This window comes from Alosa pseudoharengus, unplaced genomic scaffold (assembly GCF_046254945.1).
Source record: "Alosa pseudoharengus isolate Yale_2024_CS ecotype anadromous, Long Island Sound unplaced genomic scaffold, YU_APseudo_1.1 YU_APseudo_1.1_scf_14, whole genome shotgun sequence".
Lineage (NCBI taxonomy): Eukaryota > Metazoa > Chordata > Actinopteri > Clupeiformes > Clupeidae > Alosa > Alosa pseudoharengus.
Window position 1 is genome coordinate 27,936,978 of NW_027468609.1, and position 27,886 is coordinate 27,964,863.

At 41.5% G+C, this 27,886-nt stretch overlaps 2 protein-coding genes across 2 annotated transcripts in view; one reads left to right on the forward strand and one right to left on the reverse strand.

Annotated features, from left to right (window-relative positions):
- Nucleotides 1–66: 66 nt before the first annotated feature.
- Nucleotides 67–11,875, reverse strand: LOC143122629 (integrin alpha-2-like). Its single transcript, XM_076283408.1, has 24 exons — nt 11,851–11,875; nt 10,134–10,257; nt 9,074–9,183; nt 8,787–8,875; nt 8,572–8,686; nt 8,079–8,203; nt 7,848–7,996; nt 7,448–7,598; nt 7,209–7,374; nt 7,003–7,076; nt 5,267–5,405; nt 5,003–5,148; nt 4,062–4,205; nt 3,661–3,864; nt 3,243–3,373; nt 2,475–2,638; nt 2,023–2,171; nt 1,788–1,898; nt 1,396–1,481; nt 1,159–1,300; nt 941–1,033; nt 716–792; nt 467–550; nt 67–82 (listed from the first exon to the last, which is right to left on the reverse strand). The coding sequence occupies exons 1-24, from the start codon at nt 11,873–11,875 to the stop codon at nt 67–69; spliced, it is 2,814 nt and encodes a 937-aa protein (XP_076139523.1).
- Nucleotides 11,876–19,413: 7,538 nt separating this feature from the next.
- The window catches only part of ank1b (ankyrin 1, erythrocytic b), an 80,901-nt gene continuing 72,428 nt past the window's right edge, over nt 19,414–27,886 (forward strand). The window contains exon 1 of the mRNA XM_076284522.1: nt 19,414–19,539. Coding sequence (XP_076140637.1) covers nt 19,414–19,539 — 126 coding nt within the window. The remainder of the gene's footprint in view (nt 19,540–27,886) is intronic.

Sequence of the window (27,886 nt, forward strand, 5' to 3'; positions counted from 1 at the left end):
GACAATTTAATACAGGGGCATTTGTGGCCTACTGGTCAGGGAATCAGACTTGTGACTGAAGGGTGGCTAGTTTGATCCCTGGCTGGCAGGAAAAATGTGGGTGGGGGGAGTGATTGAACAGTGCTCTCCCACATCCACGGATGAGGTGCCCTTGAGCTAACCCCCCAATGTCGCCTGATCAAGGGGCTGCACTGTTCCGGGTGTGTGCTCCTAGTGTGTGTGTGTTTGTAGTGAGCTCATTACTCCAATTGTGTGTGTTTGTGTGTGTACGTATGTGTGTACACTACCTCCAGATGGGTAAAATACAGAGGACAAATTTACTACAGGACAATAAAGTATAACTTAACTTAACTTAACTTAGCATAAAATGACTGAGACGAGCCTGTCTTATCTTCAATAAAATATGATTGACTGATCATCAAAAATCTTCAATGTGCTGTTTGACGAGTATCTGTTGTCATCGTACCTTGTAAAAATGATCTCAGAGTTATACTGCACAGGGATGGAATGATGAACCACATTATCTGTGGGGTTCTCCTCTTCACTATCACTGCAACAGGTTAGACAGGACAACAATGAGAAGGCAGGACAACAATGAGAAGGCCCTTGGTTCTTCAGTTAGTTTTCACACTATTATACTATTAGCAACCTACACTAATTTAAAGCGACTGCTTGTAACTGTAGTGTAGAAATGGAGATAGAAGAATCGGAGTACCTTTGGGCTTCAAAGGTTACTTGGGCCTTCCTCAGAAGTTGATCAGTATTAAAATCGAAAATCATCTCGAAAGTCACCTGTTCATAACAGCAGTTGGAGTTAGACCAAAGAATACAAACACACACACACTCACACTCTCTCTCACACACACATACACACACACACACACAGAAAGTAAGAGAGACACACATACAGGCACGCACAAACACCTAATGTTAGACTCACTGTTTGATCTCTCATGAGAACATGGCTGCCCACCTGGCAGGACAGGTTTTGGAATTCTCCAGTGGATGTGCATTTCACCTCAGTGACATTATTCTAAAATCACACACACAACAATAATAACGACAACAACAACAACAATAATAATTCAACAAATAAAGTGGAAGACCTAGTAGTATATCTGTACTAACTGACATCACATTATATAACAAGATACATACAGGCTGTGTGATTGAGGCATAGAAGAGGTTCTTAGAAAACGTGGCAGAGACTCTGGCATTGTACGCATTCTCCTTCTTATTGGTGACTGATACCATGAAAGACAGTCGTCTGTTCTTCTGACTGACCAACGTGGGAGAGGAACTGAAACATGTAGGCAGATATTATCTCCACAGGTTAGTGTCACCATACACTAGACCGTACATCAAACACATACTGCACAACACACGGGTTTCTACCTTGACTGCTCTCCACTGTTCCACACTCTCAACTGTAAGTCACTCACACACACATCATCTGTGCCACAGTCTTTTGAAAATGGAATCTGGAAAAAAGCAAGAAGCAATCATATCAGGGACAGTTTCCCAGACAAGGATTAAGCCTGGTCCGAGTTAAAAGAGAACTTCAATGTCAATTAAGATTCCTGTGTAGGACTAGGCTTAATCCATGTTATAGAAGACATACCATTGTGTTTTGTAGATCATTTTATCTCTGATCAAAGTCATGAAAATTAGTCTTATTTTAGCATAATCATAAAACACATATTATTCAACAATCGTCACCATTGTATGATTTTAATGATATTTTAATGATATCACTGCTATTGTTCTGTGTTCAAGTTGACACTCACAAAGAAGTCCCATGCTGTTGTACTGAATACATCTAAAACTGGGTTGGAATCTGATGCTTGGAGAGCAATGTCTAATCGTAAAGCAAACAAATTCATCAAGTCAGATGAATCCTGCAGGACAGAGACAGAGTTTAGTCCATTCATCTGTTTAAGAGGTTCTCTATTACTCACTATTAAAACATATAAAAACACAGAAACATAGCATTAATAATTATTTCTTAGAATACTAACTCACCTGCACATAAACTATGTGGTCGTCACACAGTTGCTGCGTGGTGATATGTATGTCTTTCTTTACAGTGCGCTCTGAGTTACAGAACTGGCCTCTGGAACTGACTCTGGAAGACTGCAAGTCCGCATCCAGGATGATTGTGTAGGTTATGGCTTCGAAAATATTTACTCAATATTTAATTATTCAATTAAATAATTAATCTTATTCTTAATATTTATAAATATGAATATTTTAAATATTAATTATATATATTCAATATGTAATTTATAAATATTCACTTTAGTTGTTTAAAAGGTTTTGAAAAGTTCTATGAATTATTCAATAAAGGTATCAAAGACAGAAGAAAAAATGTAAAATATTTAATATCAAAGACAAAGTTTGTCTCAGTTTTCTGTTTTTACTCTCTGGTGAGTGTTGCTTACAGGTCAGTGCAAGGAGTAAGAGTGGTGGCCTACCTGCTGGTCCCATAGGTACAGTGGGCCTGAGCTGGGCAGTGAAGCACACCTTAGCCTTGAAACAGGATGCCATCCTCCCCCGTAAAGAACAGGTTCTGTTCAGGATGCTGACTCTCTCTGGTATACTGGAGACCTCAGCAGTGACCACAACTATTCCCCGAGACCTACCACCACACAAATAGAGCTTTGTCAGTCATCTGAATCACAGTCATGGTTATGAGTGTAAAGCTAGGAACAGTATGGCATAGTCATTTAACAAATGTGTGATGAATTGTTTTTTCTCTTACTTCTCTAACTGTCTAGACTCCGTACAGAATGCTATTGCTCACTTTGTAATCTATTTGGGATTGTTTTAAAAATGTTTAATGGGTACTAACACAAGACGGATGCTACAGTTGGCAGACAGTGAAGGCACACATACTGTAGTGTTCCCATGTCAATCAAATTAGCTCTTTGACCGCTAGGAAAGGCATATCCGTACAATAGCAGGCATATCAGCATGGAATGTCCTGGCATTCTGGATATTTTGGGTTGTGTAATATCTGTCATCGCTTGTTTCACACACATCACTCTAGAGTGGTGTAGGATTCATTTGACATGAGAAAAAGCATTTCACAGCGATACACCATCTTTAAAGCTCAGAGATAATGGACCAGATCTGAGACATGGATTTGAGCCAGAGCTATGATATAACTTTTAGAACAGAACAGAGAGCCTTGTAAATCACTAACAAGTGAATCTCTTAAAGAGGCATTTGGTCAGACTTACCAGAGCTGCACCACCTTCCCATAAGCCCCCACTGAGATGTCTGGGATGGTGTCTCCATTCAGGTCTCCACTGCCATCTAGAGAGCGTCCAAAGTATTGCAGTGCAGGGTCCACCTTCACTCCCATAATTCTCTAATAACCAAAATTAACTCTTAGAGCTGGGGCATTCTGTTTGTTCATTCTAGTGAGCAGCTTACAGTACATATTGATGAGGTATTTCAAGAATTCATTACTTGTAAAGTATTTGTGTTAGGATTAGTTAGGATTTTGCTCTGTTTGAAAAAAATCCCTACACCTGTGGTGTGTGGCCTTCAATAAAGTGCACTATGTAAGTAAAAATACAGTAATTGACAAAGAGTTTTGGTTGATGACCAAAATAACTAGTGTGAGATACAATTGACATAACATGGTATGCCAACCTGTGAGTGTTGCAGTCGGACAGTGGTCTTGTCTCCAAAGTAAATGTAAATGACTCCATGGCTGTTGTTCTCCAGAGGTGCTCCCACCACAATGTCACTGAATCCATCCAGGTTGAGGTCAGGCACGGCAGAGATGGCCATCCCAAATCGGGCGTTCTCCACAGCTGAAGGACCCACCAGGAAGCCCTGGTCACCCAGAATCCCCTGCAATGATTTGGATGCAGGTATGATTAAAATAGTCCTTGCAAATATTTCATCAATCTCATTTACAATTCAGTAGCAATATAGAAATCTATAAATTGACCAAGTGCCTGACAGTGCATAACTATTGCTTTTCTTTAACAGTAGCTTCTTAAAAACACAGTGTTCTATATTTCGATTGTAGCAGGCCTCTTACTCACGTTGGTGATGGAGAACACATAGACCTTCCCCGTCTCCTTCTTGTCCTCACTCATAAACATGGGCGCTCCCACCAGCAGCACGTCCGTCACGCCATCTTTGTCCACATCCAGAGGACACAGCACACTGCCAAAGTAGGAGCCCACCTACAAAAGAACACGCCACCACTGGTATTCAGTCTGTGACCTGTATATCAGTTTTTAAGCATAGTGCAATTTCTGAAGGTGGTTTCTCAACCCTATCTATCAACCCAAAATAACTGTATCCTAACCCTAATCTTCCAACCCTATCTCTAAGCCTAACCTTCACCTCAAACTTATTGCCTTAAACTTATTCCTAAACCTTACTTTGCCCCAAACAGATGCCTTTAATGTATAATACCCTCCCACAAACCTATCCTTAACCCCAAACTAATGTCCCTCACCTAACACCCTCCCATTAACCTCTCTGTAGCAATCCCTCCAAACCCTCCTTGCCATAGATACCAATCCACAATCCCAACCCTGAATAGTTCCTGCTTCTATTTACCCCACATCAACATTACACCTCACATTTGAAAGGTTATGCTCTGTTACTTTGAGACCAATATTCTTGTGCAACAGTGCGCATCAGACTAGGCTCTTCCTGATATCAGTACACAAACAGCCAACTACAGTTACCCAAACCATACAACCCAGAACCTTTTCAAATGGGTAACGTGAACACTGAAGAAGTCCCTTACAGACCATTCTGTGGTTTGAACTGTGAATAGCAATAAATTCCCCTAAATCTTCCCCTTCAACCATAGCCCAAATACTAAACTACACAAATCCAGCGTGTCAGTTTAAAATACTGTAAATATATCAAAAATCATGTATAGTCCTACATATGTTTATATCCAGTGTCTGAAACAAATATTCATTGTACACAGGGAGTGTTTTAACAACAATAGTAGTGATATTACCTGAGTCCCTCTCTGGGTGTCTATGATGACGGCCTGTGCTGAGCTGTCCAGTGTGTAGACCACGACCAGGCCAGAGTGGTTCGCCCGTGGGGCTCCAGCCACAAAGTACTCAGTGCTGCCGTGCCTCAGCGATGTCACAGAATAGCCTGAGGGAACAAACAAAGTACTGGTCTTAGCAGTGACTTAAACCAGACAATTAAAATCTCCGACAGCCAATCTGGTTTGTAGATGATGAGAATTGATACATTTGACAAGACTACTAACCAATGTAGGAACTGTGGTTCTTGTTCTCCAGGATGCTCTCAAAAGCTTTCTCAGGTAAAACATCAGATGTCTGACCCTTTTGATGAACAACTGTTCCACTCCAACCATATGCTCCTACTGCTCCCAACATCACCACTCCCTACAGCAGCCACAACAATAAACACAGAAATAAAACATAACATATGCATATGCAGAAATGCAGAAATACGCATAACATGATTCACAGATAATTTCAATATAATTTAACATATCTGGTTCATTCTATAATTCGGGGTACACTTCATGTGTAGAAAACAGCTCAACTCTGTTAACTCTGTTATCTTGTACCTATGTAATCCAAGCATCCACGATAACAGCATAGACGATAACAGAGTTGACACTTCCCATCATTTTGTGGCGTAACTCCACATACTAGCCTCAAACTAGTTACCATATGGCATGTATGAAAGCAGAATGTCATAGATTTTGATCATATTACAATTTTTTTAATCAGCGAGAGATTCACTCCAATATCTTCAACAGTTTGTGCAAATTAAGGAGAGTATTACATTCCTCAGTGCCTATCTGAAATATTCTACCAGAGGAAGTGTCATCTCTCAGTGCAGATGTCATGCTTCATAATAACTCATTGTGGCTTTTATGATGTGGTTTTATAACAGATAACAAAGTTGACAAGAACATTGAGATGGATAAAAAGAATATGTTTTCAATACTGAAATTTCACATAATACATAAAATAGACATTCTATGCAACTGATTGTATAACAGCTAATGGATTAATCCCCAAAAATATATATTGTTAGATAACATCATACTATCATAAAGCAAAAGAGCTTGATCAGCTGGAGACTTCGCTTACTGCCATGCACAACTGACAGGCTGAGGAAGTAATTTGTCCCCAGGGCATTTGAACTGTTCAATGCTTCACTAAAGGGAAGAGGAGAGATAGACTTCTCTGCATAGTCTGTCTGCCTCTCCACCCTCTCCATGTTTGAGTACTGACTGTCCACTACTGTTTTACTACTGTCCACAGCCTAATGTTTTACTACTGTTTTACTGCTACACTGTTTTTCATGCTATATTAGCACATATGACCAATGGCTTCTGCTACAATACTGAATGGCTGTAACCCTTTACCTCAACCTATTCTTGCACTGATATAGTATTTATATTACCTTGTCTACATTATACATTACTCTCTTATCTGTCCATATTTATTTATGCTGGTCTCTAGACCTTATTCTTGCACTGTTGGACTACTGTTGGACTACTTTTTGCACCTTCGCCATGACACTCACTCTTTTGAGCACTTTACCATGCACACAGTATTACAGGCCCAATCCCTGTCACTGCAAGCGACTCATGCTTGATCATCCTTAAGCACACTGTGGATTTTTTTTATTTTATTTATATAGTATATTAGTATTTATTTTTTTTGTTTTTTAGTTTTTCTTATCTTCTACTGTCTCTATTGTACAGTGGAGTTTTGTTATATGTATATACTTATATGTATATACATATAAGTATATATGTTATATGTATGACTCATCTAGCTCCAGGTTGCACTTGTTCTCCAATTGAGGGGCAGATAAAGTGTAGCTGTGATCAAGTGCTTGAGCGCTTCTGGGTGTTTGGTTTCATTTTAACTATCAGTTACAGCACTAATACATCAAGGTGGCTGAGAGGTTAAGAGTAGAAGGGAGACGTGAGAAATGGGAGAAGTGACACATTGACACCTCTTTGCTGGTTTGATGAGCGCTAAAACCAACTTGGGCAAACTCCATCTGGAAGTCTTCACCTTTCCCAACTCCTGCAGTGAAAAGACACAAGACACATTTCACACCAAATCAATAAGTGAACTTTAGTGCCAACTCACACACAACCAAACCTTAAGAGGCCTATAACAGCAGAACCAGACCTGTATAATGAACACATAGCCTACCCTCTATATTGAAAATGCGATCTCCCAGAGTTCCTGCGATCTCCAGGAGAGCTTCCTCTGCCGCCACATGGAAGTAGTGGCGCTCCGTCGGAGTGCTGGCTATGGACTCCATCTCCGTGATTAGAATTTTGGAGTCTATATTGTTCCTGTTGTAGTAGCCGAGGACCTTTAAAGGCACAGTCACATGGGTTACACAGACTCTAAACAGACTTTCCATTAAGTTCAAATGACAGACTCACAGCGATACTAAAGCGGGTGATGTCCTCTTGTTCACATGCTGCTATCGCTTGGTCTCGCATGAGTTTATCATTAGACTCCCCGTCAGACACCACCACCATCACTTTAGTGGCTCCTGGACGTCCTCCATACTGTGGGAGGAAAGCATTCTCACTGATACACACACACACACACACACACACACACACATATATATACAGATATGCACACACACACACACACACACACACACACACACACACACACACACACACACACACACACACACACACATTCTCTCCACAGTGAAAATGAGGAAAATAATGAGAGAGAACATAGAATATAATACTACATTATCAAATATAAGTTAAAATGATATATACTACATAGAAGTTAAAATGACAAGTAATAGTAAAGGACTACCTGGCAAATTGAATGGCTGAAAATGTATTGGTCTGGTCCCCACGTTTCTGGGGCATGTTAGACACTGCAGCAAGCATGGACTCTTTAGTTCCATAAGAGTTGAACCGAAACTCAAAAGATGTGTCAACAGCATACTGCATGACACTGACCTAAACACATCAAACGGCAATGTGATATTTTGAATCTTTACATTATCATTTAAAAAATAATTTGATTACTGTAAAAACATACCTGAGTTTTATCAGGTCCAATTTCCAGATTCTCTAGTAGTTTCTTGAGGAATGCAACAACTGATGGCCATGGGTATATGCTGTCTGACCCATCCAATACAACCATTATGTCCACTGGCCCACAGTCTGTTAATTAATGGACAAAAATGTCACAATGACCATTACATCAGACTTCAAACTAGTAGCCTATATTAGTCTTGTAGACTAGTAGCCAACGTCTACTGTTGAAAATGATCTGAAAATGAAAATGATCTGTATTACAATACCAGAGTTTTGTCCATAAAAGTAATTTTGTTATAGTAAGTTATAATAAAACAAGTACGTATGACAGAAATGAATGATAGTTCATAGGAGTTCATTGCTAATTAATGTTTGTTAAAAGTACAAATTATTCAGGGAAGAATGAAGCAAGGGACCATAATACAAATGCAGGACAATAAACATCCTTTTTTGCCATTGTGCTTTGTGCCCCAGGAACAATATAAAGCTCTTACTCAGATGGGCTGGAGAGAATGCTTGAAATGGACTGAAATGGGCGCTGACTTCAGCGCAGACTCCAGGGTAGAAGTAGTGACTCCCACACCTCTGGGCCCAAAGTGGCCCACACGTCTGAGGGTGATCCACACACAGCTTACTGTTAGTTTGGATTAGTGTTTTAGGAAACTAGAAGAATGGGATGATCTAGGATGTTTGTGGTAGTGGACATTACCATGAACGCCTCATTCGTGGGCTGAGTTAGAATTGAGCCCAAGCTCATGTTGACATTAATGTTTTCCACACCGGGAATGGTGACTGAATCTGAAATGGGAAAGACGAGTTATGCACTTTGTTCAGCTCATCAAATAATAATACATTTGATTTGTATAGACACACAAAGACACTTATTTGGTGCTACTAATGGTACTTTCAACTAAGCATAGATTAAAAAAGCAATGTATTTTTCATTATGTGGGATTTGTTTAAATTTTATGTTCACAAATATAGCTGTCATCTTACTTTGGAGATTCAGTCTCTCACAGTTGGATCCTGGTCCTGCGATCTCACACTTGTAAATGTCCCCTTTCCTATTATCAGGGGTTCCACTCCAGGGAGAACCCACCAGCAGCCTAGAGGACCGTACCAATAACAAACATATTATGTATGTAAAATTGATATCTCAACATCTTATTTAATGTATGTTAATTAATGTGTTACATCCTGCCTCTAAACCTGAGTGTTTCTAGGATACCTTATATTTGAAGTTAAAGAGATCGGCATTTTGTGAGTAAGTAGTGGGCAATGTCACTGTCAGCCTTGACATCCAATTCAAAGAGGTTTCTCTGGCACAAGGGCATGTGGTTTATTTAACTGAGACAGTGAACTGTGACGTTAGTTTAATGATGCAGTTTTCCTGGGAAGAAAGAGGGGGAGTTCCTGGGGATTTTAGGACGTGAATGTATTCGCTTCCTACTCACAGAACCCTGCTGAGAAAGAAAAAAACAAACATCCAAAACCCTTTTGTGTTTCCATGATGGTATGCTACATCAAGGATCAGCTAGGTCCACCGGATCAGAATCGCAATTGCTATTACACTCTTGGTTTTTAAAGTGAAACACTGAAAATAGGGTCAACAGATCACTAGTGTTTGCCAGCGTTATTGAAAAAAGATTACACATTGAAGTCTTGAATGGTAATTGTATGAAGTGTGTGTGTGTGTGTGTGTGTGTGTGTGTGTGTGTGTGTGTGTGTGTCTGTGTGTGATTTGACCTCATCTAAAGGGAACACACAGTCGGCCTGAGGAATAGATATACACACCCAGCAGGGTTCCTCCAGTTCAAAAGAGCTTAATTATTTTTAACTCTGCCTCTTCCTTGTGTATAATAGCCCCAGCACAATGCTTAGGGGAAAGCATCCAAAAGCTAGACAAATAAACCCTGAATGTCCATCACACAAATGGACTACCTTGCTTTACTTAAGAATTGTTTAGTAACACACACACACATACACACACACACACACACACACACACACACAAACAGAGACATGGTACATACGGGCATACACACAGAGGCCATACCATTTCCCCAGGTGATTGGTGAACTGCTGAACGGTGTAACCAAACTCCTCCACCGCAGGTCCAGAGAACACTTTGGCTCCTGACGTCCCTACATTAAAACTCTGGCAACAAGGAATCAATGAACCTGCCATAAAAACAAGGTTACAGTAAAACACATTTATACATTAAAAAGAAGAGCCCTAAGTTCAAGGCTACATCTTTCGATCCTGGAAACATAAGGCTTTAATATTAGAAATCGCGAAATCCATATATAATGTTCATATTTTTATATTTTCCCAGAGAAGAGGCAAGAAGTTTCAGCACCCTGGAGAGTGGAAATTCATAACTTGAACTCTTCTTTTGGTATCTTTTCATACCTGACAATACCTGACGAAGAATTCTGGTCGAAACGTTGTGTTAATAAACCACTCTGGGAGCTTATAGAAACAGTGTGTGGGTATCTTTTTATTTTGCAAATTCATAACTGCAATCAATATAATGAATTTGTAATATGCTTGAACTATTATAGTTTAGAGTAATATTATGTTGTTTCGATCTTTGTTATCAACAGATTTGTAACTTAATGAGGAACCAGTTTCCAGATCCTATAGGACGCTGTCACATGAAAAGTTGTTCAAGTCTGCATATTTGCATACTTAAACTGACAGAAGAAAGGTACGACGGCATGAGATTTCATAAAGGTAAATGTGTATAAAAATGTACAAAGTTAAAATTATGCACAGCGTTTGTCTTGTGTTTTGTAGTTAACTCTTTGAATAACAATAAATATATAACAAAATCTTGTTTTGAAATAAGTTCACAAAAGGCCTTATGTTCAGATGCCATGAATGAAGTGTGGTTTGGGTGAGATAAGCCCCTCTGCCTGACCACAATGACACCATGTCACTCATACACTTAACCAGTAAGTTCCCCCATAAGTCATTGTGGATGTGGGAAACAGCACCACAGTCAACACAGGGATACCATGCCAAACACAGAAGCTTAACAAAACACATACAAATAACATACAATACTGTATACGGAGAAGTGTAGGAAGACACATGCTGAGCATTTGCATATCCAAACCTTTTGGTGAGGTGATGTGTGATTTGCAATGACCTCAACAAAGTTATCATACCATACACACACTAACCTCAAATTTAACAAATGCATAGGCTACTGTAGTATACTCTGGCTGAAAATGTTTAGAATTCAGAGATAGCATCAGGGTTGCCATTCCCTGGTTACATTTCAGATGTTGAGACTCTTTAGTTGTCTTCTTTTGTATTGTATGTTGTATTATGACTGTAATGTGCACAGAACGGTTTTATTTCATTAATTCATTAATTCTTTCTTTCTTTATTTAATTTGAATTTGTCTATACTGAACCTGTAGGAGTCAGATTCATGATTCTGTCATTAGTGTCATTAGGACAACTCTCTAGCTGAGCTAGTTCACTACCCTGCTTTACATTTTAGAACATAGCAAGGAAGAGAGAATATGACAAAATATCAATTTACAGGTTAGGACCAACTTTGTGCTGCATCCTTTAAAAACTAACGCATTACGATGTGACATCATATGAAATCAGAAGAACTGACACGTGCATTTAGGTTCAAATAAAATATTCCTACCTTGCATTAAAACCAACAAAATAAATTCCTTGGTAAAAAATACGTCCATGACAATTTAATCAACAATTTTCAGCGACAAACAGCTGAGTCGACTCAGCCTGTACCTCTCTGGATCTTCTGAGCATCCATCCACTGTAGGCATATTTTGGACAACGTAGCCTGAAACAAACCTCCCCCAAATCCCTGTCATCGAATCAGCTGTCATGGAGATGTAGCCTATTAGATTGAGTTTTATGCGAATCTCAGTGTTGTTATCGATGACTTTGAGTAGGCTATTGGGGAACTATCCTACTATACTTTTTCGCTATTTACGGGAGCTTTCTCTCTAGAATATTTTACTTTTCCAATCTAGGCAATTAGGCTACAGCCAGGGATTAAAGTGAAAAAATATTTTGACAGAACTTTTTTTCAGGCCAAGTCATAAACTGTTCACATCTACAGATTGCACCCCTTTTTTGACTTTGGTGGTGACGTTCTGATTTAACTTTGCTGATGAGAACGTCATCAGACACAACCAACCAAGGTAAAACACAACTGATGGGCTTTGAGGGCGAGCGACGTGTCGGAGACCCTAGGCATATAGGCTACTATAATGAATGACGATCAGGTGGCGGGCCGGTGTGGTTATCAATTGTAGGCTAGTTGTAAATCAAAATAGGATTGGTAGACTGTGTTGGCAGCATGTCGGAATAGCGGCATGTCTGACAAAAAGCATGTTGGGGTGGCAGCATGTCTCCATAACCCATAACCCATTTCTCAGTAGCTTGGTAGCGTAGCTATTTTCAGAAGCATATAGCTTAGCTGTTTTTTACGACGGAGTATTAGGGCCACATGAAGAAAAAAAATATTTTTGCCATGGCGAGATTAAACTCGACATGTTGACTTTAAAGTCGACATGTCGACATTAAACTCGACATTTCGAGAATAAAGTTGAAATGTCATGTCGACTTTAATCTCGACGTGTCGACTTTAAAGTCGCCATGTCGACATTAAACTCGACATTTCGAGAATAAAGTTGAAATATCATATATATATACTTTAATCTCGACGTGTCATGCCGACATTAAACTCGAAATACAGTTTAAACATAGCCTACAGTTTAAGCTATGTAGCCTACACTAACACACAATATGTGACATGAATATTAGGCCTACTTCAAATAGGTGTTATTGGTTATTTCAGATAGATTGCTAGATTGCAGATATTCAGATAGGCTAGCCTACTGTAGATTGCGTCTTCTGTTAACTCATTGCCGTCATCGTAAAGCGCTGTATCTCGCGGTTATAGTGCAGTAGCTTTTACAGAAGCTACATTTGGCGTTTGTGGAGGTCACAGTAGAGCTTCCTTCTGGCCGCCCACATGAATCATTTAGGCTATTCTGTAGGCTATTTTAAACTTGACAAGACAAACTTATTTTCCATGCCAGAGATGAAGCAACGAAATTGTGCTTGCGTGGTTTTATGCAAGTGGAATGAAACAGGGATAATCAAGAGGTGAAGGTTTTAAAGGTGAAAATCCATCCAACAATAAAAGGTGCAAACATGCAGGCACACACAGTAACATTGTGTATGCCTTTGCTACTGTACTTTGAATACAGTGTTAGAGTTGAGGGCTTAAGTTACAGTAAAAAGTTAGCTTTGTTTCTGCAAACTTAAAAAAGGACCTTTTGACCTTTTGATGAAGTTCAGCCAAGGACACTGCATATGGCTGTGAAAGGAGATAAGCTACTGGAACATAATGCTGGCTACAAAACAAATACACACATCTCATTGGTTACACTCTGGATAATACCACAATATATAGTGAGAATATTACGGTGGTGGTATTCGATTTTAGTACGTTTTTATCTTTTTCCACATTTATTTACCGTATTTTCTTTTCCGGACAATAAGTCGCTCCAGAGTATAAGTCGCATCAGTCAAAAAATGGGTCATGAAGAGGAAAAACCTATATATAAGTTGCACCGGACTATAAATCGCATTTAGAAATTTATTTCACAAAATCCAAGACCAAGAACAGACACAAGAGACTATGTAACTGGACACATAGAGACCAAAAAGATTGAGAATTCTACCGGGAATGTTGAAGATGGACCAGGAGTGAAGGGCCCGACGGTAATTGTAAAGCAATTTACAAAAGATTCACTGAACAAAAATGCTGGTACATGATAATGTAGCTAGAAATGTGGACAATGCAATGCAATGTAATCAAGCATTTTGGGCGATGTGGAGGCACAAGCTGGCAGCAGAGCAAATTGGGAGACTACCTCCGAGAATGAGAGAGAGAAAAAGATGTGTGTTTTAAAAGACCGTGTGAACTTTCAATGACGCATACTAAGGAAGCTACCCTTATTTTAGAGACTGTTCTTTCTTAACCAGTATAGACATTTAATCTGAAAATCAAGTTATTCAACTCACACAGAATGTGACCAGACATCCTGGTTTAACCGGGACAGTCCAGATTTTGAGTTGCGTGCGAGTCCCGACCAAAGCTTGTCGGGACACTAAAATGTCCCGGTTTACACCAATCACTTAAAGTGTGGTTTTATTATATAGCCCAAACATTAACTAAACCCATGTAGACTCAAGACTATAGCCTAAAGTGTCCAGCGTATGATTTCGATAATGTGCGTGTGTGTCAGTTGATGGTAATTTTGATACCATAGATTTAATAGAGACCAAGTCAGACCAATAGTATGAAAAATCAGGAACAGAGTTTATTTACAATGATGCACATCAAGGGAGAGACAGCATGACTTCACCTAAAGATCCATCAGCTGCTCTAACTAGACAAGGAAATAGTTAGGGTTTAAGTATCCTTCCAGGCTGACAGGAGATGGCGTTGGTCATCCCATCTCACATGTACTACACTGAATCAGACCCTGATTAGTGGCAGCCTGGCAATCTGGAGCAGATAGCTACTGACGCAGCCATGCAGAACAGTGAAACACTGCAAAGTCATAATATTCCTGCTTATCTCTAAATACAGTCACACACAGATATACACAGGGACAGTACAGATATCATACAGTCATTACATAGAATCATACTTTTAGTATCAAAGTGACCTACTAATGAGAAATGCAGAACATTAAACCATATATTGAAATATTGGACATAATGTTCTATTCCACTTTCTCTCACAGTCAATCGTAACAGTCTGCATATTAATCTTTGCAGCCAACCTTACAGTGTATCTCTGTAAACATTATTACAATGCCTCGTCATGCCTTAGGCCATGCGTTAGGAAAATGCAGAAGAGAAATCATTCTCAAAATAACCTATGGCTGTGAGTTTTGTTTTCAAATGCTTTCATTCATGTCTGGATAACGGGTGAGGAATGTTTAAGAGACAGACTATCATAAATCCTCAAATTATGGCTGGGGTAGGCTGCGCAAAGCACAGCACCTTTATTTGGGACAGGGTTGTATTCGAGGCAGGCCTTTATTTCTTACATGGTGCGTTTTATTGTGAGACATGCGTTTCGTTTGGAGCAGCTATTAAAGGCAGAAGATGTTCGGTTTGGTTTGGGATTTAATTTACGTTTGCACTGTTTGATTATATTGCTAAATGTTGGGACTGATGGCCACTGAAATCTGTGGGGCATTTGATGGTTCACTATTAAGTTTTATGTAGTTGAAAGAGTGTCGGGATTTCCATCCGCTTATTGCGAGACAAGGCATCCGCTTTCATTCATTCATGGAACGTGTGCTGTGCTGTAATGGAAACCTCATTGCGTATAGCCAAATAGGTCTACTAAAGCCTAAATTGAATTATTTTTTTTTAATTATGCATGATTTAATTTTTTATAGAATTCGTAGGCTGGAATGCTTCGCAGCAACAATTGTGTTTAAATGTAGGCTACTGCTTCAGCCTCTGGCAAGCTCAGAAGGGGGCGGCAAGCGACTGGTAGCTTGAGAGCGACGTGTTGGAGACACCCCCACACACCATCCCTCTTCCTCTTATCTTCTTTATCTATCTTCTCATAACTTATTGTGGTTTGATTTATTTTAAGTCATTAATTTTATTCTTTTTGGCCACTCATACAGGAAACAGAACACCTTCACTTCTTCCCAGAAGGTGAGTAGCCTATAGTCAGTGGAATAGTGTGTTCATGGAGACATCCTTTGTTGGTGCATCGGCACAATCTAAATCAACCAACTGACATTGATCATCAAAGCAGTATGTACTCATCTATCACAGAACTTTAAAGGAGCAGAAAATTGTAAAATAAAAAGACTGAAGACATTTTCAATGAATGCATTACTGTGAGCAGCATTGACCTGTTCTTGTCTTCTCCTGGGTAGCTGGCAGTATTAAAGAAGCAGCAGATGTAGAAAAAGAGGTGAGAAAATTAGGTCTGATATAATATCTATACATCAGAAATATTATTTAAAATGCTTTTGGAGGTTATATTTTTCCTTTCCAACAACCAAATCACTCAATTTAGCAAGTATTCTCAAAAGCTGACATGTGCACTTGACAAGGGCCTAAAAGCTGACACACTTGAATACCATTAATATATTATTTCAGATAGGACTATACGACATTTCGCGAAACCTCACATTCATTCTGTAGCTTTGAGAAGTGCTTGATTTCTCTGAAGGCCATGGCTGCCACCGTACAAACGCAACAGTGTATTCTTATGAAAGGCCACTAGATGGGAACCTTGCATAATTTTAGACCAATTGATCTGATTCTAGAAATTCTCACGACACCGTGATTCTGAAAGATCTTCCTTAGTAGAACAGGGGAGAATAGGCTAGATTAAGAAGGAAATTAGGGTATTTTGAAAGTATAAGTAAGTATACTCTTTTGATCCCATGAGGGAAATTTGGTCTCTGCATTTATCCCAATCTGTGAATTAATGAAACACACTCAGCACACAGTGAGGTGAAGCACACACTAATCCCGACGCAGTGAGCTGCCTGCTACAGCCGTGCTCGGGGAGCAGTGAGGGGGTTAGGTGCCTTGCTCAAGGGCACTTCAGCCAGCAGTTCCTACTGGTCGGGGATTGAACCGGCAACTCTCCTGTTACAAGTCCGAAGCCCTAACCAGTAGGCCATGACTGCCCTAAATGAAATGTTAAATTGAACTGAAAGTGGACTTGGGCTTGAACTAGAGAGTCTGATAAGTCCTCATCTTGTAGGCTATCAAGTCCAATTTAAGTTCAACCTGATTTCAAAGTACTCCGTTTTTGTTCTCAATCTATTCTTAGCTTACCTTATTACTCTTAAGGGTCCATTCAAATAAACAGGTGAGATCTCATTTTAAATTTTGCTGTCCTGTGGGGGAAATGTAGACTAGCTAAGGCTAAATTTCTCAAATGCCAAGTGTTATGAGCAGACATTTGTGAGGGCATAGAGACACGATCAAGACAAGAGTTTTTGCTGTTGCCGATGTTTGCTGAGTTGAGTTGTGTGTTTGTTCACACACAGCACATCTCCCTCATGTAATATGCTATATAAAAGGACCTCACAAATGTGGATGACATAAACCTAGTACACTTATTTCCCATGATTCATAATCCCATTAATTCTTTGTATACATTTATTATCATTTAACACCTACAGTAGTTCACCTGTATTTTCACCTGTAGTAAAAATGCATTTTGTAGGAAGATGTATGTTAAAAACTAGATATTTTCAGTTTCTGTCATTTGTCTTGGATCTGCAGGATGCTTTAAGTTTTTCTTCATACTCAAGCATGACCAGCATTAGTTAATGATGACCTTTCTTTTGCTCATTTAACCTTGAAATAGTGCACAGTAAAATGCATTCAGTGTTGGTAATTCGTTCAAGAGTTTGTCATGGTCATTGTTCCTGACATTAGTCTGTTCACAGTTTTGCCTTGAGTTGACCTAATCCTCACTTTTAGCACTGGTGATAGTTCAAAAATAGTGCAGGGGCAGGTTCTCAAGAACAAAACCATTCCTCTTATCAGGTTTGGAAGGAGAGTACACACAGGTTCAAAGACATGCCTTGAGCCATTTTTAGTGAAAATGATTGATTAAAATAGACTGAAGCCAGTTTCATGTGTTATTTACGGAACTATGATAGCCGAGAATTATGATGAATGTCGTGTGTGGTCACATGGTTGAGAAAAAAAAGGGCGAGAGGTAGCTTGAGATCCTCTGCATGATGTCAGTGCATTTCTTATTCTAGCGTCACTCACGCGCTGTTGCAGTGGCTGCTCCTCGGTGAGGCTCACTGGGGGGATTTGCGAGCACGTCAGACAGATGTGATGAATAATGACCGTATGCATCTGCTGACACCTTCAGTCCTTCACATAAACATACTCTTGTGCTACATTTGACCCTTACATGTAAAAGCCTTCTAACCGAGCATTGCAAAGGTGGGTTTGAATGTGATAGTAATAGTAGTTCTCCACTGCTTGTGTTACAGAAATAATGTGTGCGACTGGTCAGCAGGGGGCGACATTACAGCAAAATAAAGAGGTGGCGAGAGAGAGAGGAAAAAAGGAGAGGCACACGCTTCTAGAGACACATGATGCTGTTAGAATAGTAAGTGTGCAAAGGGATGGCATCGCTTTACCAGTGCTGAGGTGAAATGTGCCTTGCTGTGTCTTTCTCTGTGTTTCTCTCCCACTCTCTCTTGCTCCCATTCCCATTGAATGTGATGTCTGTGGAGACAGTTTTCTGATGTATATATATTTTTTATCCTTAGCTATAATACAATGTATACATGGGAGGCAGAACGGCTATAGAATATGCTGCCACAATGACACAGCTGAGGCGTGGTGTGTAGCACACTGAACATGGAATAAAACGGAATCTGCAGAAAGGGGGGGGGCAGGTGTTGGTGCTATTAGTGAAATTGTACTTGCTTTCAATCAGGTAGTCTTTATTCTTTCGATGGAAATGATATTCAGGTGTTGACATCATGCAGTGATGACCAAATGCTCACGCTGCTGCAGAGTGCTGTGTTGTGCTCAGCGGTGATTGTATTGCTCTTTGTGGAATATTTGTCTTAACCTTGCAAGCAAATGAAGGTTTGAAATGCCAACAGAGCTAGATTAGAACGAATGTGGAGCAGAGGGAGAGAGAGCTGCTGCAGTCTCCGCACTGTGCTGCGGCCGCGGCTGCGTGACTGGTCTACGCTGGGAGAGAGAGGCAGAGAGAAGGAGAGAGAGAGAGGGTGAGAGAGAGGGTGGGAGAGAGAGAGACAGAGTGTGAGAGGGAGAGGGTGGGGAAGAGAGGGAGAGAGAGAGAGTGTGGGACGGAAAGGTAGAGAGAAGGAGAGAGAGGGTGGGAGAGAGAGGGAGAGGGTGGGAGAGAGAGAGAGAGAGAGGGAGCAGAGAGAAGAGAAAGGGGGAGGGGAAGGGGAAGGCGCCTGAGTGGATGAGTAGCAGCATCCCTCTCTTCTCTCGCATGCTCGCTCTGAGCTGGTTGGGCTAGAGCACGGTGATCCCACAGACACACAGGCGCGTGCACACACACACACACATACATGCACACACACACACACACCCACTGCCACGCAGGCTCGCACACACACACTCACACACACGCACACAGGCGTGCGATAGCGCCTCAGTCACACGCGCAGCGTCCTCCTCCTTGTCGTCGTTGTCGGTGCTGGTGGTAGCGGCAGCCACAGGGACGGGCGAACACGGCCGTACCGAGACGGTCTCTCTGCCCAGGGCACCATGGCGCAAGCCGCCAAGCAGCTCAAGCAGAGAAAGGACCTAGCCGAGGCGGCCGCCGCCGAGCTCCGCGAGAAGGAGGAGGAGAAGCTCAAGAAGAGGAATAGGTCCAGGGACCGCCGGCGCAAGGTACACCGCACAGACGGACAGACGAGGGAGGGGTGGACACGGGGCTCCTCGGAAGAGGGGGAGATGGAGAACGAGGAAGGGAGAGGTGGGGAGGGAGAAAAAGGAGGGGGTGGCTGATTGCTGTTGCGCTCTCTCTCTCCTTCTTCTCCCCTTTCTCCCCCCTTTCTCTTTTCATGTCATTATACAGGACAGGTGCAGTATGACATGCATGCAGGCAACACGCCGTTGTTCCTCCAGCCATGCAGTGCTGGCTGTTTATGGACACTGTGTGTGTGTGTGTGTGTGTGTGTGTGTGTGTGTGTGTGTGTGTGTGGAGATGACGAGGTGCTCTGCTGTTAGGGTGGAGGTCGGTGGGTGGGGAGATCACTCTCTGTGTGTACGTGTGTGTATGTATATGTGTGTGTGTATGGTGTGTGCTGTGTGCTGACTGAAGGTGCTCTAGCTGACCATCGTCAGTGGCTGGTGATTTAGGATGCTGTGGGTGGAGGACGCACGGGAGGGTTGCTTTGAGTAGCCCTTCGTCCCCCGGGGTGCATTGTCCTCGCTCGTCAGCCCCTGTTTGTTTTCCGTGAAAATGCTGTTTCTCAGCTTGGTGAGATTGTGGAGGTGGGGAGGGTCTTGGCGGGGGCTTCGTTCATTTGGCTGCATGGTGGTACAGACCCTGGTGCCTCTGCTGCTCATGTCTGTACAGGCTGTACTGCTTGTTGGTCAGTAGCTCATGACTACCTCTGCACTGACCTTCTCTGAGTCTATTCTCAGTGTGTGTGATGCCTGAAATGGTGAAGGGCAAACATAGAGGATTTTTGAATAGTCACTCTCTTCCATGAATGTGCCTCCCTGTCAGTGGTATTTGTGTGAGAGAAAGAGAGAGAGAGAGAGAGAGAGATTACAATGTGCAGTGTCTTTCTCCACCACCTCTCTCTACAGTCTAGCATTTTCTCGCGCCTTCGGCCATATAAAAACAACCGGAGGCTTTTAATGTAACATGAGCTGTAGGGCACGACTGCGTGCGTGTCAGCTGACTCCGAGTGCTCCTCTGCCCACAGTGGAGCTGCAGCAGCAGTGCCCGTCGCCGCGGCTGCGCCTGCCTGATGCTGAGCCTTCAGGTTGAACGTCTCCACCACCTGTCACCCCCACCTCCTCCCACCCTCCACCCAGCCCGTCCCCACTTGTGCCTGGGCCCTCTTGGGGGGACGGGGGGGACGGGGGACGGGGTGTGGGGGGGTCTGGGTGGGGGCTGTAGACGGGGGCTGAGACGCTCGGCTGTTTGTTGCTGTGACTGATCCGTGTTGAGAATGTGCCAACGTTTGAGTGGGTTTTCCAGCGCCTGCGTGCCCTCGAGCCTGTTCCCAGACGTGCTCATATGTCGTGTTGTTGATAGACAGAGTAGTGATGGAGATGGTGCATGGTGGATGCATATCAGAGGTGTCTATGCCTATGTGGTTGTGAGAGTGTGCTGCTGCTTGCCGTGCTCTCATTCTAATGCGGTGGAAGGGCCTTGGGTGGAAGCCTTTTCCTTCCTGCTCGGTGCGGTTGTACAAAAGAGGAGAGTGTAAGTATGACGAATGTGTCGATCTACACCCGGAGATGAAGGAGAAAAAAAACGAGATAGAGAGAGAAGAGAGAGAAGAGAGAGAAGAAAGAGAGAGAGAGCGAGAGAGAAGAGCCCAGTAGTTGGCAGCGTGGCGTGGCCTGGCGAGGAGGGCACAACGTGAGAAGTGTCCGTGGGGGCCGAGGAGGATGCTGGTGTCAGCTCCACACGGAGAGCCTGTCAGGAGCGTGTCAGGAGCCCACAGCCCTGACCTCCAGCCACAGCAGCATTCTCTCTTTCTCACACAAACACACACACACACACACACACACACACACACACTGACATACACACACTACTAAACCCTGCCAGGGCAGACAAGGGAGAGAGCCCACGTGGATTGGATTTACAGACACACACACACACACACACACACACACACAGAGAGAGAGAAAGACTACCATCAAATGTTGTGAGGATGCTTGTTAGTGTGGATATATGCATGTCTGTGTAAAATCACATTTGCACATGGGATGGTAAATTCCATGCCTAAATATTACATTACATTACATTAAATATCTGGCACATACTTGCACATAGTAGAAGGGGAAATAGCCTGGGTGTTACTCAAGTCAATTTATGAGCAGTCAGGAATAGCCTACTGTAAGCTGCAAGCTTTGTTGTTTGTTAGTCTCAGGGGCCACTCTTAGGTCAGTACATGCATAAACCAGTAACCTTACTGACAGGTGTCTAGTACTCTAGCCACACAGCTAAACACTCTGGCTATAGATCCTAGTAAGCTAAGTGAGAACAGGTTTATAGCCACATAGCTGTGCCTGCCTTGCTTAGGTTAAATACCTATATAAAACAGAAGCATTTCAGGCAAAGCTGTCCTTGACACGTGTGGTGCTCAACCTTCAGTCCGGCCCCTGACCGAGGATGCCCAAGCTGAAATTAGAGGCTGGTGGAAGTATTGGTGCCATTTGAATTGTATAATGATTTTCTCCTGTTGCCATAGTTATCGTGTCTTCAAACCATTGTGTAAGTGAGCTAAATATTTAATGTTCCCTTTTCTAGCCACAAAAGACTAGAATGAAATTTTAAGCATTCCTGGCTCACAGTTCAAATGACAGCAGTATTTTAGTGTAATGATTCTTCGTACACTTGCTGTGTCAGTTACCCTTTTTGTATTTAAATGTGCCAGAAGAACATGTGTGTGTGTGTTTATTAGAATACATGGCTTCTGAGGTATTTACTTTGATTGCCCTGTTACCTTGGAAATCAAAATAGATCCCATATCCCTTCTGGTATAGATAGAATGAAAGGGCTTTATTATAACCGCAGTAGTGTTACTGTAGGAGTGGAAATTACCAGGGCCATTTCTGCCACTGTGACTGTGGGTCTGAATCCTCATGTCATGTGTGCTTAAGTCCATCTACTCTGTGCACATTTCATTGAAACCAATCAGAATGGAGTTGTCCTTTATAAATGGCAAATAAATATTAGATGTTTGCAACCAACAGCTGGGCAACATTTTGTGAGAGTTTATTGTCCAGTGTCCAGTTTATGGTCCAATGCTTTGCTCCAACGGATTGTAAATTGAACCGTAAAATACTTGAAAAATAGTGTACCTTCAGTTTAATGAACCAGTTTTGAGCCTCTGTTTCAAATGTAGCCAATTTTAGTATCCTGTGAAAAGATGACCTTGGAAGTTAGATATGAACGTAAGAGACATGCACTCCATGATGACAGTGCAGAAAACCCATGCACACCCATAACAAACAACCCCACACTCATTTAGCATTCTTTTAACCAAATAGTGTCACATTCCAATAAGGGGAAATTAGAATTTATGTATGAACGTCATACTGTATATTCAGAATGTCATTCGCTGTGTAGTCTCACCCTTCTATTTGTGGCTGGCCTTTTAGTACTGTAGGTCTAAACTGAACTATAAGAACAAAGCATAGTGTCTTTTGTGAGAATGTGTTAGCTTATTCAAGTATACCATACCAACACCTCACGTCTACCCTTTTACTGACCAAAAATGATCATGATAAAGCAAATAGTCACCTGTAATTGTTTATTAATCATAAAATATGTAGAGCATATATAAAATAGAAATGACCACATCAAAAATGTGTTTTGTAAGCCCTTTGAAAGACACTACAAAATTACTTTGTTGGCAGGTAAAAGATAATACACTGCTCGATAAATCTGTGTTGCAGTATGTGGTAGTAAAGAATTGTATTAAGCATATTAGAAACAACAGTTTAGACAATATATCTCTGGTAAGGGCATTATTGTTATGACAGAAGTACCAGCATGATCTATTTTCAGTATGGCTTTTTTTTTAAATAACACTTCAGTTAATGCGACAACCATATTTTATATCTATAGGCAATTATAAATGGTTTCAACACAGCTGTGTTGTTAATACCACTGACATTTTATCTGCTTGTTGGATCTGGATAAGACAAAAGCGAGTCAAGGCACAAGTGACTAAAACAAGGATGAGAGCAATAGAAGTATGCGAGAAATCAAAAGAACTTGCAGCATTGAGTGTTGAACATGAAACAGTATAAATAAAATATGTATGGACACATTAGATTATATACATTATATATTGTGTGTTTGAGTCAGGAGGATACGTGGTAACACCTTATTTCAGGGAAAACCTGTTAGCTATTAATACATTACAAAAATGGGTAACACTTTACTTGACAGTATCGACATAAGAGTGACTTACACTGTCATGAACATATGACACTGTCATGACACATGAACCCTAACCCTAATCCTAACCTCTAACCCTAGTCCTAACTTGTTATGACAAAAATTGAATGTCACTTAATAACAAAAGCGTTATGTCATAAACGTTAATGACTTGGTTGACACATTCATGACAGTGTCATGTCACTCTTATGTCGATACTGTCAAGTAAAGTGTAACCCTAAAAGGTGTATGTATTAGTGTTCAACAAGGTCTGTATAAGCAATATTGTACATTTATTAGGTCTTTATTGAACAATTTCTTATTCTTACTGAATGTTTTAGAAGGCTATAAAGTTTGGATTTTCAACTATACTATATATCAATAATCTTAGATCAAGACCAAGTGGTTGCTTATTAAGGAATTTTCAAGAGTAAATCAGCTGTTCAGTAAGAATATTAAATTGATGAATAAATACTTAATACATGTGTAATGATGCTTAATACAGACCTCATTTAGCGCTAGCACATACAGATATCTGTCACATATTAATGGCTAACATGTGGTCCCTAAAATAAAGTGTTACCGGATGTTTTAATCAACCCTGCTAGATAGATCGTATAACACCACTGAAAGGTAGCCTATTTCTATGTAACAGATGCATACGTGTTCAGTGCCCTATAAAGGTACTTAGCACTAAGCCTACACAGACGGTGTGGTGCTTCATGCTTTCATATGTTCTGACAGGGTTGGCCTAGTTTCCCTCAGCTCTTTGTATATGAACGAGCGTGTGATGTTCTTGCAGGCGGAGGTTGGATCGTGTTGTGTGGTAGGCAGGTGTGTATGGTTGCCTGGATATATGTGAGAGTCTCAGAGGTGGTGACGTCACATTGATATGTTAGTACCTGCGTTATATGTGCTGGAATTGTCTCAACAGCCACACACACACACACACACACACACACACACACACACACACACACACACACACACACACACACACACACACACACACACACACACAATGTTTTGGGTTGTCATGTCTTGTTGTGAAGGTGTGTTTTAGCAAATGGTCTGGGAGGTTAGTATAATTTTTATGCATTGGTACTTTCAGTTGAGAGCCTTTTTCTACAGTTGCACCTCTTGGCCTCTGGGGGCACTGACACAATCTGCTATTTCACCGACGGGGGGCAAAGTGAAATACGTGACAGGGGTGTCAGGTCAAGGTCATCTGGAGAACTGCATAATACTCTTAACCTTGTGACAGTGACCTCCATACGTCCCTTGATATTTCGATGACCAGAGAGACTGCCCCTAACATGTGGTGTCTGACAGCGATACAACTTAAAGGCTCCCATTCAATTACTGGGTTGCTATGTTACTATCTCCAGCGGTGACTAAATGCGGAGTGGTTTGTTTAACGATCTGTTCCCTGCTGCCATCAGTCCAATGTGCTGATTTTGCGATGTTTTGGCTGGACCCACGCCTGGACACACTCCAATTGTGATCACGTCCATAAACACAACTAGATGAGGTTCATTTAGCTCGGAACTCCATTAACGTGGCACTGCAGTAATAGCCTGTTTGTTTGTGAACCTTTATTAAAGCCGAGCGAGAGAACATAGAACAATACAGAAGCAGTGTCTATTGTTCTGCCTGTGTGGTTTTGTGTTTGTACCAGGTCCCATTCCTCAGCAAGCATCGATAGTTGAGCGTTGTCTAAGACCTGGTGTGCACGTGTATCCATGTAGCATTGTTTTTAGTCTGTGTGTGGGAGAGTAGCATGTGTTTGTATTGGTCTGTATATGTGAGAGAGAGAGAGAGAGAGAGAGAGAGGGGGGGGGATAAAGTGTGTGCTTCCATGCCAGCATCAGCATTGTGTTGCACCTCTGCTGTCCTCCCTCAGATGTGGTTCCCCGTGGCAACAGAATGACAGAGGAACTGTAAATGAAACAGTTTGATGTGACAGCAGCTGCAGCAAACAGAATTATACGCACACACAGGCACGCACACACACACACACACACACACACACACACACACACACACACACACACACACAAACACACACACGAACACACACACACACACACACACACACACACACACACACACACACACACATACCATTAGTAAAGAATTGTGGCTGATTCTACCCTGTGCAGACAAAGTCTATTCTACAGAACAGATGCCTGGAATCAGTATTGGCCCTATGATATCATTGCCATTTTTTATAATCCCAAATCTCTGAGATGCGTGTCATGTTTCTCCATAACTTAAAGTTATTTTTCACAGTGCTCAAAAGCATCAGGAAAAGCTGACTAAACCTCAGTATTAGCAGTGGATTACAGCAGCTAGACCAAAACAAGACAGGGGCATATCAGAATATCCCTCAGTCTTCCCCAGATGTGGGCCATCTGAAATGATGTGTTACACACAGACTAAATTGCATCCATGTGCAGCCACCGAAAAATGCAAATAAAGCACAGCATTCGCCGCGGTGGCATGAGTGACTGGGAGAGCATGGGAACTGCTAAAATAAGATGCTTCTAATCGCTACCGACTGCTTCCCTGGTGTCGCAAACAAGCAAGCAGGTTGTGACTAATTAAAGGCGAAGATGAGCTCTTGCATTTGCATGGTGGTCCTTCTGTTCAACACAATAGAGTGAGCATTGTCACTGAATGGCTCTCAGTGCGAGAGTGAGAGTGCTCTGCTTGTACTACTGTAGATACATAGGACGCAGTACATCTATTATCAGCTCCTTTGCCCTATCTCAACAACACCGATTCTGATTCATGACACGGTCATATGTTTATGGTGAATAGTGGATGTCTGTGTGTGCTGTTCTCTTTCCCTTTTGCACATGCGTGTGTGTGAAAGAATGTGTGTATCAGTGTGTGTGCTACATTTTCCTAGCAGCAGTAGGGCTATATGACTAAAATGAATTCTTACAGTGAAGGATTGACAGGCTTGAAATGCCCATTAAAAAAGTCTTGAGACTGAGGTTCTCAACCTGTCAGACAAGCTTGTGTGTGTGTGTGTGTGTGTGTGCGTGCGCGCAAGAGATAAAGAGTGATGGTGTTTAGCCCAAGGTGCATCTCAGCACACTCCAACTGCAGCTGGACCAACAGCTGTTTTATCCTGCGGGCTTCTACACTTGTGTGTGTGTGTGTGTGAGTGAGAGGAGAGAAGGGGAAAGAGGGACTGAGGGCATCTGACCTTGTGGTGGTGTCAACTTTTGTGCGTTGGTGACTAAAATTCCATCAGTGCATTTTGCTGCCAAATTCTTGCCCATCACCATTCTGTTTTGAGTGCTTGAATAGAACTTCAAACTAACAGAGTACATGTTAGTGATTTAGAGGACAACTAATGTTATGTGCTCTATGCAATATGCTATATGCTGATATACCGCATATATATATAGAAACAGAAGTGCAGTGGGTAAACTATGAATTCTGTAAGATCATGTTAAGGTGGACTGCACCATGCGGTATCGTAAATTTTTAAAAAGGCATTCAGAACATGTTTGATGATGGTGGAGGTTATTGTCCAATGTTTATAGCAATTCTTGTGGTATTAAATGATTCCTAGAGTGTTGATGAGTGTACATATTGTGAATGTGGATAATACAGTGTGATTTTTGTCAATAGTTGCAAATGGCGAATAAACAATTTTGAGAGGTGAATAAATTCTAATAAGAGGTGGATAAACTCTATTTCTGAAATTAACTTGTGTTAAGCCTCCACTACATCCCTGTATATATATATCTTCCTAAAGGACAGCTGGTACCACACCTTGTTTAGAGGATGATCTGTGTTCTAATAGCCTGACTCATATCTGTAATGGTGAACTGAGAAGTGGACTATTGTCTGCATAAAGATTGCATTTGCTCATTATGTTGCCATTGTGGAGATGATGTTCTGTGATGATAATAGAACAATCTGTGGTGGAGAGTTTCTCCGGTCCGTCTGCGCATCTGTCTCTTTCAGTCTCTTTCCTCTTGATATCAATGCAGTTCTTTTTCATTTCAGCTGTGTAATATGCATAGTGCTTTCAGCTGTGTAATATATGCAGTGTTGCTTTGCACATTGAGGTCCAAAAAG